Raw genomic sequence first — 17,637 nt, 5'->3', positions numbered from 1 at the left:
GTATTAATTTTATCAATCAGATCCTTTTGTTCTTGTTTCCTTATCCGTGAAAGTGTTTTACCCATGACAATTGCTATTTGTTCGACCTTAAACCATTCCCACTGACTCCTATCAGACATGTCTAACTCTTCAACCTCCTTGTTATATAAAAGGTTCAAGTCTATACGAACAATCTAATGTTTCTCTGTAATTTAAGTAAATCTTATTAGTTTTAGATTTATGAGTACTTTTACATTCAAACTTTGTAATTAAACATGTGGCTTTTTATAAAGGTTTATGTCCATACTAACAATATAATGTTTTTCTCTATAATAAGGTAAAGATTAGTTTTATATCTGTATATTTTTTACATTCAAACTCTAAATATGTAGCTCATTATATAAAGGTTTGCATGCATGTCCATACTAGGGTTGCCACCTGTGTCTGACAAAAATCCTGGACATTTCGACCATCCAATCGACCTTTTTGCTTGTAAGCAACGGCGCCCTTCACACATCTAACCCAAGACAAAAATCGCCCTTCTACGCTGAAATTGTATTGCTCTAATTAGTAAAAATGACGCTTTTGCTAGTTATTTGTTTAGTTAATTGCTTTACATAATATGGACCCTTTTCAGTCACGTGACCTTCGTAAACGCGACCGCCATTTTGGACATGTAGTGGACTTCGGCTCAAATCGGTTTGAATGCGAGGAAGGCGACAAACATAAAAGAAAAAGGAGTGAGATGCAGAAAACTGTATTTACTAGTTTACTGTAATTATGATCTGGCAGCTATTTACACCGGATCCAGTGTGAATAGCTGCTGGAGCCAACGTCCGGCCGGGCCGCGAGCAAGCGCGCTGGCTCCACGGCCGCCGGCTCTGGCCGGGCCGCGAGCGAGCGTGCTCCGGAACCTCGGACGTTGGCTCCGGCAGCTATTTACACTGGATCCAGTGTAAATAGCTGCCAGATCATAATTACAGTAAACTAGAATGGAATGTTAACAGCAATGTAATGCCTTTTCTGGCTAATTTTATTCGTCTTACCTCCAACAAAGTGGTCACTACACAAGCGTTGGTATGCCGCTATCCATCTTCTCCGTCGGTCAGCATCTACCGGGATCCGATAAAATGATAACCCTTGCCTTGTTTGTTGATGGTTACTACATCCAGGTGCACAACAACATAGTGGCATGATGGAAGTCTTGCTGAAAATAAACACTTTCTTTGTTGCCGTTCCTCAATGCTGGCTGTGGTAAACTACTGGTAGTACATGTCCAAAATGGCGGCCGCGTTTGTCGTGACGTCACGTGAAAAGGGTCCATAGCCGGTCTTCATTATTTTGGTTTATTTCCAACAGTTTTTGGTTGTGGACACCTGGGGGCAGTAGTGGGCACAAGTAAAAGGGGAATACATAATTAAGTTGTTTGTTTGCTTATGTGGAATAAAAATAAACAATCTAATTTTTCATTGTATCTAAGAATACCTGAATGTAACAATGTAAGGTGTCAAACAGCTTACCTGATTGCTTAGAGTGTGGTGTGTGCTTTGCTTGTGCTTGCCTGTGCCTCTGCTGCTCTTGGCTAAACAAATACATAGGAGGACATGGAACTGATATAACTGGGCACATACAGTACATACAGGAGTAGGCAGATAAGACTATTTGGATTTCATTTAATTCACCAAAACCTTACCTAATCTTCCATTTATATTTGGTGTTTTTCTTTGCTGCTGCTATGAGTCCTGGCTGATTTTCAATGAATGTCTTGAACTCAGTACAGGACAACTGAAAGTTTAGCCTTCAGCATTGCAACAGAGAGTCTGTTTCTTTTATCAGTCCAAGCATCCTCCATTGCCCCTTTTCCACCAAAGCAGTTCCAGGGCTGGTTCGGGGCCAGTGCTTAGTTTGGAACCGGGTTTTCTGTTTCCACTGACAAAGAACTGGCTCTGGGGCCAGAAAAACCGGTTCCAGGCTAGCACCAACTCTCTGCTGGGCCAGAGGAAAGAACCGCTTACGTCAGTGGGGGGGCGGAGTTGTTAAGACCAACAACAATAAAAAGACTGCGAAAGATCGCCATTTTTAAGTGACGAGAAGCAACAGCTGTACAAACGCGAAGTCATCCATTATTAATTAATATTATTGTTGTTGTTGTTGCTGCTGCTTCTTCTGTGTTTTTGCTTTGATATTCGCGCCAAGGTTTATGCAAACGTAGCGCCGTAACTGACGTATACAGCGACGTAATGACGTATTCAGCGACGTAATGACGTGGCTCCGCTTAGCACGACGAGCTCGGAAAAGCAAACTGGTTCTCAGCTGGCTCGCAAGTTGAAATACACATTTTGCCCATTATGTACAAAAAACCGGGACATTCAGTGTCCCGGATTTTTTTTTTTTCCGGGACAGACCATGAAAATCCGGGACAATCAGGAAAAACCGGGACAGGTGGCAACACCTCCATACTGATGTTTTTCTCTGTAATTTTAAAGTAAATCTTATTCACAATCCTGTTCACTAGTACTTGTATGTATAAAAGTGCTGGTGTAAACTTATATACTTTAATATTCAAACTGTAATTCTGGAAAAAGGATTGCAATAGTCCAGGCAGGAAGTAGCAACAACAATTAGCTTCTTGCTGTTGAATGTTTTATTCAAACATTAATCAGTGCATTTACACTTAATGATAAGGGCATCATGAAAAGATGTCTTAGACACCCACCTCTGTTCTTGATCCTCCCTATTAGTCAGACAGAACTGAGGAAGCCTTTCAGATGAGAGGCGAAACGTCTTCAAGAATCTTCAACCAAGTCCAGTTGCTCTCTTCTACCAACCACAGATAACACACTGAGCATGTTAGCAGGCTAGCAGTTAGCATGTATTATTCAACTTAATGGCCACATTATTAGGAACACTTGTGTAAAACCATGCACACACACACTGAGCATGTTAGCAGGCTAGCAGTTAGCACGTATTATTCAACTTAATGGCCACATTATTAGGAACACTTGTGGAAAACCATGCACACACACACACTGAGCATGTTAGCAGGCTAGCAGTTAGCATGTATTATTCAACTTAATGGCCACATTATTAGGAACACTTGTGTAAAACCATGCACACACACACTGAGCATGTTAGCAGGCTAGCAGTTAGCATGTATTATTCAACTTAATGGCCACATTATTAGGAACACTTGTGGAAAACCATGCACACACACTGAGCATGTTAGAAGGCTAGCAGTTAGCATGTATTATTCAACTTAATGGCCACATTATTAGGAACACTTGTGGAAAACCATGCACACACACACTGAGCATGTTAGCAGGCTAGCAGTTAGCACGTATTATTCAACTTAATGGCCACATTATTAGGAACACTTGTGGAAAACCATGCACACACACACACTGAGCATGTTAGCAGGCTAGCAGTTAGCATGTATTATTCAACTTAATGGCCACATTATTAGGAACACTTGTGTAAAACCATGCACACACACACTGAGCATGTTAGCAGGCTAGCAGTTAGCATGTATTATTCAACTTAATGGCCACATTATTAGGAACACTTGTGGAAAACCATGCACACACACTGAGCATGTTAGCAGGCTAGCAGTTAGCATGTATTATTCAACTTAATGGCCACATTATTAGGAACACTTGTGTAAAACCATGCACACACACACTGAGCATGTTAGCAGGCTAGCAGTTAGCATGTATTATTCAACTTAATGGCCACATTATTAGGAACACTTGTGGAAAACCATGCACACACACACTGAGCATGTTAGCAGGCTAGCAGTTAGCACGTATTATTCAACTTAATGGCCACATTATTAGGAACACTTGTGGAAAACCATGCACACACACACACTGAGCATGTTAGCAGGCTAGCAGTTAGCATGTATTATTCAACTTAATGGCCACATTATTAGGAACACTTGTGTAAAACCATGCACACACACACTGAGCATGTTAGCAGGCTAGCAGTTAGCATGTATTATTCAACTTAATGGCCACATTATTAGGAACACTTGTGGAAAACCATGCACACACACTGAGCATGTTAGAAGGCTAGCAGTTAGCATGTATTATTCAACTTAATGGCCACATTATTAGGAACACTTGTGGAAAACCATGCACACACACACTGAGCATGTTAGCAGGCTAGCAGTTAGCACGTATTATTCAACTTAATGGCCACATTATTAGGAACACTTGTGGAAAACCATGCACACACACACACTGAGCATGTTAGCAGGCTAGCAGTTAGCATGTATTATTCAACTTAATGGCCACATTATTAGGAACACTTGTGTAAAACCATGCACACACACACTGAGCATGTTAGCAGGCTAGCAGTTAGCATGTATTATTCAACTTAATGGCCACATTATTAGGAACACTTGTGGAAAACCATGCACACACACTGAGCATGTTAGCAGGCTAGCAGTTAGCATGTATTATTCAACTTAATGGCCACATTATTAGGAACACTTGTGTAAAACCATGCACACACACACTGAGCATGTTAGCAGGCTAGCAGTTAGCATGTATTATTCAACTTAATGGCCACATTATTAGGAACACTTGTGGAAAACCATGCACACACACTGAGCATGTTAGAAGGCTAGCAGTTAGCATGTATTATTCAACTTAATGGCCACATTATTAGGAACACTTGTGGAAAACCATGCACACACACACTGAGCATGTTAGCAGGCTAGCAGTTAGCACGTATTATTCAACTTAATGGCCACATTATTAGGAACACTTGTGGAAAACCATGCACACACACACACTGAGCATGTTAGCAGGCTAGCAGTTAGCATGTATTATTCAACTTAATGGCCACATTATTAGGAACACTTGTGTAAAACCATGCACACACACACTGAGCATGTTAGCAGGCTAGCAGTTAGCATGTATTATTCAACTTAATGGCCACATTATTAGGAACACTTGTGTAAAACTATGCACACACACACTGAGCATGTTAGCAGGCTAGCAGTTAGCACGTATTATTCAACTTAATGGCCACATTATTAGGAACACTTGTGTAAAACCATGCACACACACACACTGAGCATGTTAGCAGGCTAGCAGTTAGCACGTATTATTCAACTTAATGGCCACATTATTAGGAACACTTGTGTAAAACCATGCACACACACTGAGCATGTTAGCAGGCTAGCAGTTAGCACATATTATTCAACTTAATGGCCACATTATTAGGAACACTTGTGGAAAACTATGCACACACACTGAGCATGTTAGCAGGCTAGCAGTTAGCATGTATTATTCAACTTAATGGCCACATTGTTAGGAACATTTGTGGAAAACCATGCACACACACACTGAGCATGTTAGCAAGCTAGCAGTTAGCATGTATTGTTCAACTTAATGGCCACATTATTAGGAACACTTGTGGAAAACCATGCACACACACACACACTGAGCATGTTAGCAGGCTAGCAGTTAGCATGTATTGTTCAACTTAATGGCCACATTATTAGGAACACTTGTGGAAAACCATGCACACACACACACACACACACACACACTGAGCATGTTAGCAGGCTAGCAGTTACCATATATTATTCAACTTAATGGCCACATTATTAGGAACACTTGTGGAAACCCATGCACACACACACTGAGCATGTTAGCAGGCTAGCAGTTAGCATGTATTGTTCAACTTAATGGCCACATTATTAGGAACATTTATGGAAAACCATGCACACACACACTGAGCATGTTTGCAAGCTAGCAGTTAGCATGTATTGTTCAACTTAATGGCCACATTATTAGGAACACTTGTGGAAAACCATGCACACACACACTGAGCATGTTAGCAGGCTAGCAGTTAGCATGTATTGTTCAACTTAATGGCCACATTATTAGGAACACTTGTGGAAAACCATGCACACACACACACACACACACACACACACTGAGCATGTTAGCAGGCTAGCAGTTAGCATATATTATTCAACTTAATGGCCACATTATTAGGAACACGTGTGGAAACCCATGCACACACACACTCAACATGTTAGCAGGCTAGCAGTTAGCATGTATTATTCAACTTAATGGCCACATTATTAGGAACATGTGTGTCTGATTAAACACGCACATACATTTAGCATGCAAATGGCATGTGAACCGTTAGCATGTTAGCATGCCCGCAGGTATCATTTTAGTGGTGACAAATTAACTTCAGCTTAGTGGCCACTTCATTAGGAACACTTGCGTTTGGACACAGACAGACATTAATCAAGTCTGCCAAGTCTCACGCACCGAGAGTGAGACACACGCTTTTGGTCATCGCTCTCACGTCATACTTCCGATTTCACACGCTGAAAATCTATTTTTTTTAATCTGGTCTTCAAAACACCAGGCAGTGCGTTCCCACTCCCGTAGAGTAGGTGGCGGCGGCGCACCTAGCAGCTGAGATCAGAAGTGGTAGTATTCGATGCACCCATTTGAGGAAGAAGACTCCAGAACTCCATCCTCTTTGACTCCAGTCGCAGACGAAACGTTCTCTGAAGGTGTCCGAGAAGTATCCCCATCAGGTTTGTAAGTTATGCACTGCACGCGTATTTGTTGTTTATGCTGTCAAACTTGAGATAAGGTCGTCGTTTTTAGCTTAGTGTTCTTACTTTGTCTATTTATTTTTAGTGCCATGTCTAGAGAGCTAAACTGCCGTTGCTACTGCCTATTTCTCCAGCTAACATCACAGAATGGCCTTGGCCACGTTACATTTACTTTTATTTATAATGATTGACAGGGCCGCTGACAGCTTTGGCTGGGCCCGGGACAAAATGGGCCCCCCCAACACCCCCCCCGGGCCAACCCACACCCACACCCACCTCTCTTATCCCAGTCTCTACTCACTCCAACCCTTAAATGACAGGTATTCAACAACCATTCAACCGGTCAACAACCATTTCATTTTAGCATTTCAACATTTTTACAGTTTTAACATTTTAACATTTCCTTAGTCTGCAACTATTCAGGTGCGAAATGCAATGCGCCGGACTTTTGTTGTGCGTGCGTGCATACTGTCCAGTGTGAAAAGCAGAGAAGAACACAGTGCTCGAGAAACGGCGGGATATGATTGCGGGCTAATGTGAATATTCTTAGCTTCAGTCAGATATATGAAACACAATGTTATTAAGCCGTTGTGGTTATGAAATGATTCAATGCCCTGTGCGTTTGATATGGTGTTCAGTGTGACTTGCTCTCCCCTCATTTGTAACATGAATTGCGTGCCGCGCGTGCCTTGGTTGGGGTTACTTTACGGGGCTGGAAAAAGTTGGCTGTGTCTTACCTGGCTCAGCTGCCCCACTGCCTTTGCTAGTACCTGCTGCATCATCCGAATCTTTTTTAAAATATTTATGCAGTGAGCCCCTGAGTCTCTTGGTTTCTTCCTCTCTTTTTCTCTTTTCTTTTCTGTGCTCCTGACTTGTGCATGTTGGCAAATGGCACGCACGCTGATTGTCGAAGCGCTATGATCGAACGATGTTGTTTTTTTCCCCTTAATCAAAGAGTCAGACCAAACCATTTTTGCATTAGGGGAGGTAGGGGGTTCTTGACGCCTTTTTCAAAGACAATAAAGGCAAAAGATCTAGAAATCATTTATTGAATACAAATATAGCACATTTCTCCCCCAAATCAACACATTTTGAAATGAAATAAAATAATCGCAACTTCATGAGAGCCCAGTTCTGGGCCCTCCCCATTCCTGGGCCCGGGACAACATACCCGTTTGTCCCCCCCCTGTCGGCAGGCCTGATGATTGATAAACTAGCTCTTCATTTATGCCTTTCTTTGAAGCCATGCTACAAAAATAAAGTAAGAGGCTAAATGCAAAACCTTAAAAAAAACATTGACAACAGGATTTGTATTATGTACAGTACAAACATTTTACATACATTGCCAGAGAGCAAGATTCAGAATAAGAAAAACATATCCCCCAGGAAAATGCGTGTTGTTGTGACTGAGTAGGTTTATGACAAATACATGATTATTTGAATTATTTCAGAAAGGTAAGATGTCCCGAAAGGGGAAACCAATTGCCGTACAAAAGAGGGGCATTCTTTTTTATCTTACTGACCAGCCCAGCCAAAAAAAGGCAAATGGACACAGAGCAGCAAAAACAGATACTGTAGGGAAGACAGGACAGAGAGTACAACAGCAAAGAGAAGAGCAGAAAGAAGATTTGGAGACAGCAGAGCAAGAAGCAGCAGAGCAGCAGAGCAGGAAACAGCAGACAGCAGAGCAGGAAACAGCAGACAGCAGAGCAGGAAACCGCAGAGCAGGAAACCGCAGAGCAGCAGACAGCAGAGCAAGAAACAGCAGAGCAAGAAACAGCAGAGGCGTCATCCCTCCCAGACCAGCAGCCCAGACATGGCCCAAAGAATTGGGCTTTATGTGGAGCAGCATCTTACCGCTGCTGTTTTAAAAATGAATGGACCACTATGTGGCCATTCATAACTAAAGGCAGCCTGAATACACACTACTGGTGCTCAGTATGCCGGGTTGAGAACACCTGTTGCCACCAGGGTGTGGCTGATGTGGTGCGCTACATTAAAACTAAAAGCCACCAGGACAAGCAAAAAGCCCTATAGTCCACTGCCTCAATAACAAATTATGCTGTGTCTGCTCCCCTTGTTGGGGGGGATGTCTGAACAAGAGGTCAAGGTATGATATGTGTCATGGTCCTGTGTCATGGTTCAAGATTTTTCTTTTTTTCTGGTGCCTCTTTAAACTTAACTGTTATTCTAGGAGTGCTAATAGAATAGAATATGATTTTATTGTTATTGTCATGGGTTCAACAAAATTTCTTCTCTTACAGACAAGGAGGGCTGAAGTGAAACTGACTGCCACATTAATTCAGCACAACATTCCCCTTGCTTTTGCTGATCACCTGGCACAGACACTGCGGGAGTGCTTCAAAGACTCCAAAACAGCACAAGACTACAAGTGTGCTCGGACTAAATCGTCATGTATCGTGAATGGCGCATTGGCCCCATATTTCATGGACGAGCTGGTGGAAAAAATGAAAATGGCACCTTACACACTAATTACCGATGGCTCTAATGATACAGGTATTTCCCAAACTGTTGGATCTGATAATTCTCCTCCATTCTAATCTTTTAAGCTTTACCTTTTAAATATCTATACACTAGGAAGATGCAAGCCTTTTATGCTTTCATGTTGTTATTACAGGATCAGAGAAGATGAACCCACTAACTGTCCGTATATTTCTGGGAAGCAAAGTTGTCCATTGGTTTCTTGGGATGTGCACCACCAGCGGCACAACATGCGGGACAGCGGAGGTCATCTTTGCAAAAATAAATGCCACCCTGGAAGAAAAGGGTATTCCTTGGAGTTGTTGTGTGGGTCTGTCAGTGGACAATGCTGCTGTAAATACTGGTTCACGCAACTCCATTGCCTCTAGAGTCCGGGAGAAGCACCCAAATGTCTACGTCCATGGCTGCCCATGTCATGTGGTTCACAACACTGCAAAATCTGCCAGGGCAGCTTTTTGTGATGTGAGTATTGGCCTGATGGAACTTTTCAGATTACATGCATTGTTTTTACAGTTTAGTTTGTGTTTTGCAGGTGTCCAGTTTTGATTGGGAGGACTTCGCAACTGATGTTGGCCTATGGTTGAAGGGCAGCACAAACCGAAAAGGGTACTTGACAGGTATGTAATTTGATGGTATAAAATTGCAAGGGCAAACTACAGATCATTATATATCAGAGTTTCCCCCAGCACTTTACAGTTAAGGCTGCCAATTTGACAACAACCACCTACTACCTTTACTAGGTCCCCTGAAAAGATAAAGATTTTATATTGTGAATGTAATTTCTGAAGTTGCTTTACAGAAAATTGTATAAGATATTTATTTTGGGGGTTCCATATCATATTTCATATAAAACTGCACAATATAGCCTTTCCAATGATGATGTGTCTGATACCGGCCAACTCCCGCACCTACCTTGACTAACAAATGTTCTGCGGTAAACACTGAATATGATTTTATACAGTTAGGTCCATAAATATTTGGACAGAGACAACATTTTTCTAATTTTGGTTCTGTACATTACCACAATGAATTTTGAACAATACAATTCAGATGCAGTTGAAGTTCAGACTTTCAGCTTTAATTCAGTGGGTTGAACAAAATGATTGCATAAAAATGTGAGGAACTAAAGCATTTTTTAAACACAATCCCTTCATTTCAGGGGCTCAAAAGTAATTGGACAAATTAAATAATTGTAAATAAAATGTTCATTTCTAATACTTGGTTGAAAACCCTTCGTTGGCAATGACTGCCTGAAGTCTTGAACTCATGGACATCACCAGACACTGTGTTTCCTCCTTTTTAATGCTTTGCCAGGCCTTTACTGCAGCGGTTTTCAGTTGCTGTTTGTTTGTGGGCCTTTCTGTCTGAAGTTTAGTCTTTAACAAGTGAAATGCATGCTCAATTGGGTTGAGATCAGGTGACTGACTTGGCCATTCAAGAATATTCCACTTCTTTGCTTTAATAAACTCCTGGGTTGCTTTGGCTTCATGTTTTGGGTCATTGTCCATCTGTATTCTGAAACGCCAACCAGTCAGTTTGGCCGCATTTGGCTGGATTTGAGCACACAGTATGTCTCTGAATACCTCAGAATTCATCTGGCTGCTTCTGTCCTGTGTCATATCATCAATAAACACTAGTGACCCACTGCCACTGGCAGCCATGCATGCCCAAGCCATCACACTGCCTCCACTGTGTTTTACAGATGATGTGGTATGCTTTGGATCATGAGCTGTACCACGCCTTTGCCATACTTTTTTCTTTCCATCATTCTGGTAGAGGTTGAGCTTGGTTTCATCTGTCCAAAGAATGTTCTTGCAGAACTGTGCTGGCTTTTTTAGATGTTTTTTAGCAAAGTCCAATCTAGCCTTTTTATTCTTGAGGCTTATGAGTGGCTTGCACCGTGCAGTGAACCCTCTGTATTTACTTTCATGCAGTCTTCTCTTTGTGGTAGATTTGGATATTGATACGCCTGCTTCCTGGAGAGTGTTGTTCACTTGGTTGGCTGTTGTGAAGGGGTTTCTCTTCACCATGGAAGTTATTCTGCGATCATCCACCACTGTTGTCTTTTGTGGGCATCCAGGTCTTTTTGCTTTGATGAGTTCACCAGTGCTTTCTTTCTTTCTCAGGATGTACCAAACTGTAGATTTTGCCACTCCTAATATTGTAGCAATTTCTCGGATGTTTTTTTTTTCTGTTTTCGCAGCTTAAGGATGGCTTGTTTCACTTGCATGGAGAGCTCCTCTGACCGCATGTTTTCTTCACAGCAATATCTTCCAAATGCAACCACCACACCTCAAATCAACTCCAGACCTTTTATCTGCTTAATTGAGAATGACATAACAAAGGTATTGCCCACACCTGCCAATGAAATAGCCTTTGAGTCAATTGTCCAATTACTTTTGGTCCCTTTAAAAACAGGGTGGCACAGTGTTCGAACTATGCCGATATTTTCGGGGGGTCCCTTTTTTTTCCCTTGGGGGGGGTGCTTGCGCTTGTCTCAGAGCGCAGATCTCCAAACACATGAGAAGCCTATCTTACGCACATATCACGCAGACTCCACACCTCCACACACATATCGCGTCTGAAGTCATAACTCATCAGGGGAAATCGTGTCCGCATTGGCATGTTCAAAAAACAACCTCGCGTCAACAATGATACCACATGCAAGAAAAAAAACAGTCAGGCTACTCAACACATCTGATCCACAGCAGCACCAAAGGCTTTCTTTCACCAAAGGTCATCTGCTGAAGAACCGTCTTGCTGCTCCTCGGAATTTTTACTTTTCTTAACAAATCCAAAACTCGAAAGAGTACCTTGTTTTCTTTTCAACATGGCTAACGCTGAAGACTAGCACTCGCATGATCTGAAGATGCACCGAATGATAAACACTTTCTCAACCTACTGCCACACCCACTACAAACATTGTAGCAAAACAACCGTGGGAAAGAGGGGCAACTACAGAAACATGGATAGAAGTCGTGGGAAAATTCTGGGGACACAAACTAGTAGAAAGGAAGTGTGTTGGCACTGTTGGCACACTTCCTTTCTACTAGTTTGTGTCCCCAACCTGGCAGCAGCAGTCGTTGTCATATCGGTTTATTTTATCGTTGATGTAAACACAACACTTTGGATATGCAAATGCTTCCCGTTACACATGATAGCTATGTCAATAAACATTATTTTGCCAATATTTTAGAGGCCCCCCAACATTTCCCAAATCATGTTTTCAAGGGATCTCATGTCTGTTTCAGGGGATCTCGGATCCCCCGAGTTCCCCCGTAGTTCGAACAGTGGGGTGGCACATGTTAAGGAGCTGAAACTCCTAAACCCTTCATCCAATTTTAATGTGGATACTCTCAAATGAAAGCTGAAAGTCTGGACTTTATGTCCATGTCCATTATATAACTATAACTTGAATATGTTTCAGTAAACAGGTAAAAAAAGAAAATTTGTGTCAGTGTCCAAATATATATGGACCTAACTGTAATTGAATGTCTGTTACAGACTTTTGTGAGCTCCATGAATTGCAGTACATGGAGGTCTTCATGCATGTTGTGGTTCGTTGGTTGAGTCTTGAGGTCTGTGTAACTCGGATCCTGAGACTGTATGACCCTCTGGCCAGCTACTTCAAATCTGCTGGTATGGCACCTGAAATCATTTTTAATATGCAAATGCTAAAAATGGCACTGGACAGTTAACTGTGCACTTCTGTTACTGACGACCTTGTTTGTTTGTTTTTTCAAGATGAAAGTCACCCGAGGTTCAGGAGGCTTCGGGCAGCATTTAGTGACCCCATGACTGAGGTTTACCTACTGTTCCTCCAGGCATGCTTACCAACATTCACCACCTTCAATCTCCTCCTTCAGCGGGAGCAGCCCTCAATTCATTTGTTACATGATGAGGTAAAATAGGAGAGCAGAATGTAACTCTGTTGTCTTTTTTCATTCTGGTTTATGTTGCTGTTGTTGAGAGCTTGTGGAGCAAGTTTTTCCCACTGTTTTACGTGTACGTGTATGTGTTGTAGATGCAGAAATTCATTCGCAAACTGTGTTCAAAATTCATGGTACCAACAGCACTGCAGGACTGTGAGCAGGCTTTGGAAATTTCCTTCAAAGAAAAGGCAACCCATTTACCAGGTCAGTGTTTGATTATGAACCATTATAACCAAACTATATTGGAACTGTGTATGATGCTTTGTCTTGCTCCTTTGCTTTTGGTTAGCCCAAAGTCACTATGGTCTTTGCCCAATATGTCTTGTAGATCATGAGAATAACTCAGCTTAACTAATAACTAATTTGTTGTGTGTTTGGCAGGAAGAAAGCTGAACATTGGCCTCACCACCAGGGGAAAGGTCAACAAGCTATTGGAAGAAGGCAACATTACCCCACAACATGTGGAGAAATTTCATGAGGCGGCATTGGCGTTTCTGACTACTGCTGTGGCCTATGCCTTGCAGAAACTTCCCTTCAAGGAGCCCCTACTGCAGCACGCCAAATTTGTGGATGTTCGTCAGAGGTCCGAATGTGACATCCAAGATGTCCATTACTTTGTTGAGAGGTAAGGACCTTTCAGCCATTGCGACTTCTTATTTTTAATAAAATGTCCTCAATTTTATGAAAAGGTAGTCTAGTAACAAACCAACCCACTGATGTTTTTAAAGATTTCAGGTGTCCTTGACTGGTAGGCTGCCTTGACTGATTGCATCTTTGCTCAGCTTTTTAACTCCTCCCTTCCACTGGAGACAACAAGCTCAATTGAATTATTCCAACTAGCACTGTAGGGAGATGAGTATTCAGTGACATGGGCAGGCTAGTGAAGAGCATTTTAAACCTAGAATTTAGCTTCATGGAGCATTAGCTGTCCCTAAGTGGCATCTCTTAACTAACAGCAGTAATGTATTTACTGCTGTTAGTTGATGACCATATATCAAACTCAAATACAACATTGCTTTCAGGTTTCCCCACCTGCTGCCATACCATGGGCCGGGGGAGCAGGATCTACTGGCTGAAGAATTCCTTGAGTACCAAACCATGCCATTGCCACCTCTGCAGCCCCCAGAAGAGCTTGAAATGGAAAGATTCTGGTTTGAAATGGCTACCCGGAAAAATAAGGTAAAGATTTTTCAAGAACAAAGTAGAAAAAACCTTTTGCACCTTTTTCGTACCAGTACATGTTAAGCATCATGGTAGATGCTTGTATATCTGAATTTTGTCAGTGAATCAATTCAACCTGTACTTATTTGTCAAGAGATAAAGACATCGTATGGGCATATTTCCATGCATTCTTGGTTTATTTGGCACAGGTGACAGGAGTAAGAGAGTTTCCTAGGCTTTCTGCTGTTGCAAAGCTTGTCCTCATTCTACCACACTCCAACATGGATGCTGAGAAGGTCTTTTCTGCGGTGGGCCTGAACAAGACAAAGATGAGAAACAGCTTGGCTCTAGATGGCACCCTCTCGTCAATCATGGCCATAAAGATGGCTGATTTGGAGCCCTGCTTCAGATGGGAGCCCCCACCCAGTGTCATCAAGGCCTCCAAGAAGGCCACAGGCCAGTATAATCAGGAACATAAAACCTGAACCTGAACCCCCCCCCCCCCCCCAAAAAAAAAAAAAAAGAAAAAACAAACAAACAAAAAAAACAAATATATGAATGTCACAATTAGATTTTTGATCTTTTGAGCACTTCAAAGAAGGCCTTGAATCTTAATGGGCTTGAAAGGGGGTTTACAGTGTTTGTCTAAAGGCATTGCTGGGGCAAGGACTATTGTAAGAGACAGACTCAACTGGCATTCTCCACATTTGCAAAAAAAAGTCTTTGCTACCACCTCATTTGGGGAAACTGATATTGTTCCAAAGAAAAGCATACAATAAAACCCTAAATAAAGCTGCCTTCGCCAAGAAAATTGTTAATCATTGTAAGTTAAAATAAGAGAATGTGACAGATGTGTACATGCTGCATTTCACATAATGCTTGCACACCTTGTGGCTTTCTCTATTTTTTTCATGTCACCCTCAAACATAGTGGTAAACATGGCAACATTATGATGCAAAATAATTTTGTTTTATGTATGTTCAAAAGTCTAAACTTTAGTGAAATAAAGAACCGTTTACTTAAATATGTGTCTTCTTGCGCCTGTGACCCCCCCCCCCCCCCCCCCCCCCCCCGACTACTTGCGGCTGCGCCGCGCAATCCCCCCCCCCAAAAAAAAAAAAAAAATCTCACTCCTACATTTTTGGGAAAGTTGGCAGCCCTGATGTATTATGCTTCCATAGTCAAGCACAGACCTTATCAAATCTGTATAAATTGTTCTTAGAGCATGTCTGCTTGCTCCCCACTCCACTCCGCATAGACATCTCATTACATTTATTACTTTCTTGCATTTATCAATCATTTTTTGTAGATGCACTGCCCATGTTAATCTTTGGTCAAACCATATGCCCAGATATTTAAAGGAGTCAACCCTTTCCAATTCATTAGCAGAGAGATTCACTTTTATATCCTTAGCCATTTTCTTTCCTGAGAAAAACATTATTTTGGTTTTGTCAATAGAGATCCTAAAACCCCATCTAATGGACCATTTATCCACTACATCAACTGCTTGCTGTATCTTACTCATCTCATATTCAACATTTCTCCCTCTTTTCCATAAAGCACCATCATCCGCAAACAATGCTACATCCACAAAATTCTCCACTTCCTTAAAAATGTCATTTATCATAATGGAGAACAATAAAGGACTGATAATGCTCCCTTGTGGGATACCATTTTCTATCTGATACCACTCACTTGTCACCCCATTAATCCTCACCATTATTGTTCTATCTGATAAGAATTCCATAACCCATGTGAAAACTCTTCCCTTGACTCCCATATGATTTAACTTAATCAAAAGGCCCTCCTTCCACATCATGTCATACGCCTTCTGAGCAATCCTCGTTTGAGATGTTAGCTGTTAAACTCCATGGACACACACCTATTATTATCGCTACGCTCTATAGACCACCCAAACCATCAAATACTTTTATTAATGAACTCTCAACTATTTTAACTTCCTTCAGTGCTATGTCTCCAAACACTATTTTACTGGGGGATTTTAATATCCACTTTGACCACTCGGATAACTTGCTTACTAAAGCTTTTAAGGCAATGTTAGATTGTTTTGATATGGCCCAATATATTGACTTTCCTACGTATTCAAAGGGCCACACTCTTGATTTAATCTGTTGTACTGGCATTGCCCCATTTAGTATCAGTTCAGCTGACCTACCCATCTCTGACCATAAGCCTGTCTTATTCAATGCTAACCTACCGCTCAGTAAGTTAAAATCACATCATGTCTTTTTGCAACATCAGACATGTAGAGAAGGAGGATTTTATTAATTTAATTGCCTCAAGCCCAAGCCCTGTTTCTGCTTTTCTACATTCAAACCTAGTGGACTATTATAACAGCTGCCTATCCTCTGCACTTGATGCCCTCACCCCTGTTAAAACTCGGGCTGTTTCCTTTAGCCACTCTGCCCCTTGGTATACACCGGAGCTACGGCAGCAGGACGTCGCCTGGAGAGGCTTAGTGCAAAAACTGGACTTACTATTCATAAACAAATGTACTCTGATCATATACTTCACTACAAAAATATGCTATCAATAGCGAAAAACTCCTACCTTACTAATGCCATCAGCTCTGGTGAAGGGAATACTAGGAAACTTTTCTCCACTGTGAAAAATCTACTGAAACCACCAGTATCCAGCCTTAACAACAACCTCCCTAATAACCACTGCTCTGCTTTCCTGAAATTCTTTGATTCTAAAATCACCAACATCCATGAACAGCTGGCCACTGCAAATGTCATCCAGCCTGAACTGCTGGCAGCAAGTGCCACAAAACTAACCTCACCTATTGCCTTATGTGACTTCAGTCTTCCAACTGAGGACTACATCTCTGAGCTCATTACTAAATCAAACTCTTCAACCTGTCTTTTGGATCCCATCCCCACCTCTCTAGTTAAAGCATGCTTACCAGCTTTAATAACCTTGATAACCTCCATTATAAAATCCTCTCTGACAACCAGCACAGTCCCATCGTCACTAAAAGTTGCCATAATCAGACCAACACTGAAAAAATCTGGACTGGACTGTAATGACCTCAACAACTATCATCCTATATCTAATCTGCCATTCATTTCCAAAATACTTGAGAAAGCAGTTGCATCTCAACTTCTGACATACCTCCAATATCATAACTCTTTTGAGCAATTCCAATCTGGTTTTCGCCCTCAACACAGTACTGAAACAGCGCTTGTTAAGATCACAAATGATCTTCTTTGTACAGCTGATGCTGGTCTGTTGTCCATCCTCATCCTTCTGGACCTCAGTGCCGCTTTCGACACAATATCCCATCAACTTTTGTTAGAGCGGCTAATGAGCATAGGAGTCTGTGGCATTGCCTATAAGTGGTTTAAGAGCTACTTATCTGACAGAACTTATTTTGTCCAGATCCACGACCAGCGAACTGAAAGCTCCACCCTCCATCATGGAGTTCCACAGGGATCAGTACTGGGGCCACTC

The 17,637-nt window shown here is 41.8% G+C and overlaps 2 protein-coding genes across 4 annotated transcripts in view; both read left to right on the top strand.

The window, feature by feature from the left end:
- The window catches only part of LOC132879196 (tripartite motif-containing protein 16-like), a 45,067-nt gene that overhangs the window by 9,303 nt on the left and 18,127 nt on the right, over positions 1 to 17,637 (top strand). The gene's annotated exons all lie outside the window — the stretch shown is intronic.
- On the top strand, positions 8,337 to 14,679 carry LOC132877604 (uncharacterized). Of its 3 annotated transcripts, none has more exons than XR_009653303.1 (10): positions 8,337 to 8,678; positions 8,833 to 9,085; positions 9,207 to 9,532; positions 9,603 to 9,687; positions 12,575 to 12,709; positions 12,815 to 12,972; positions 13,095 to 13,206; positions 13,384 to 13,627; positions 13,731 to 13,846; positions 14,025 to 14,113. XR_009653303.1 is itself a non-coding variant. In XM_060913601.1 (10 exons), exons 1-10 carry the CDS (start codon positions 8,628 to 8,630, stop codon positions 14,646 to 14,648), a joined length of 1,797 nt encoding a protein of 598 aa, XP_060769584.1. In that variant the 5' UTR covers positions 8,337 to 8,627; the 3' UTR covers positions 14,649 to 14,679. The 3 variants fall into 3 exon arrangements, 2 of the variants coding, with proteins under 2 accessions (XP_060769584.1, XP_060769585.1); XM_060913601.1 differs by lacking the exon at positions 13,731 to 13,846 and adding an exon at positions 14,373 to 14,679 and having other exon boundaries at positions 14,025 to 14,181; XM_060913602.1 differs by lacking the exon at positions 14,025 to 14,113 and having other exon boundaries at positions 13,731 to 13,998.

Source organism: Neoarius graeffei, chromosome 2 (genome assembly GCF_027579695.1).
Source record: "Neoarius graeffei isolate fNeoGra1 chromosome 2, fNeoGra1.pri, whole genome shotgun sequence".
Taxonomy (NCBI): Eukaryota; Metazoa; Chordata; class Actinopteri; order Siluriformes; family Ariidae; genus Neoarius; species Neoarius graeffei.
This window is presented reverse-complemented; position numbering and strand designations above follow the sequence as displayed.

Coding starts and splice junctions, on each gene's coding strand:
- LOC132877604 (XM_060913601.1), top strand. CDS start 8,628: ATGCTGTGTCTGCTCCCCTTGTTGGGGGGGATGTCTGAACAAGAGGTC. Junction 12,710..12,814: donor CAGCTACTTCAAATCTGCTG/GTATGGCACCTG, acceptor TGTTTTTTCAAG/ATGAAAGTCACCCGAGGTTC. Junction 13,628..14,024: donor GTCCATTACTTTGTTGAGAG/GTAAGGACCTTT, acceptor CATTGCTTTCAG/GTTTCCCCACCTGCTGCCAT.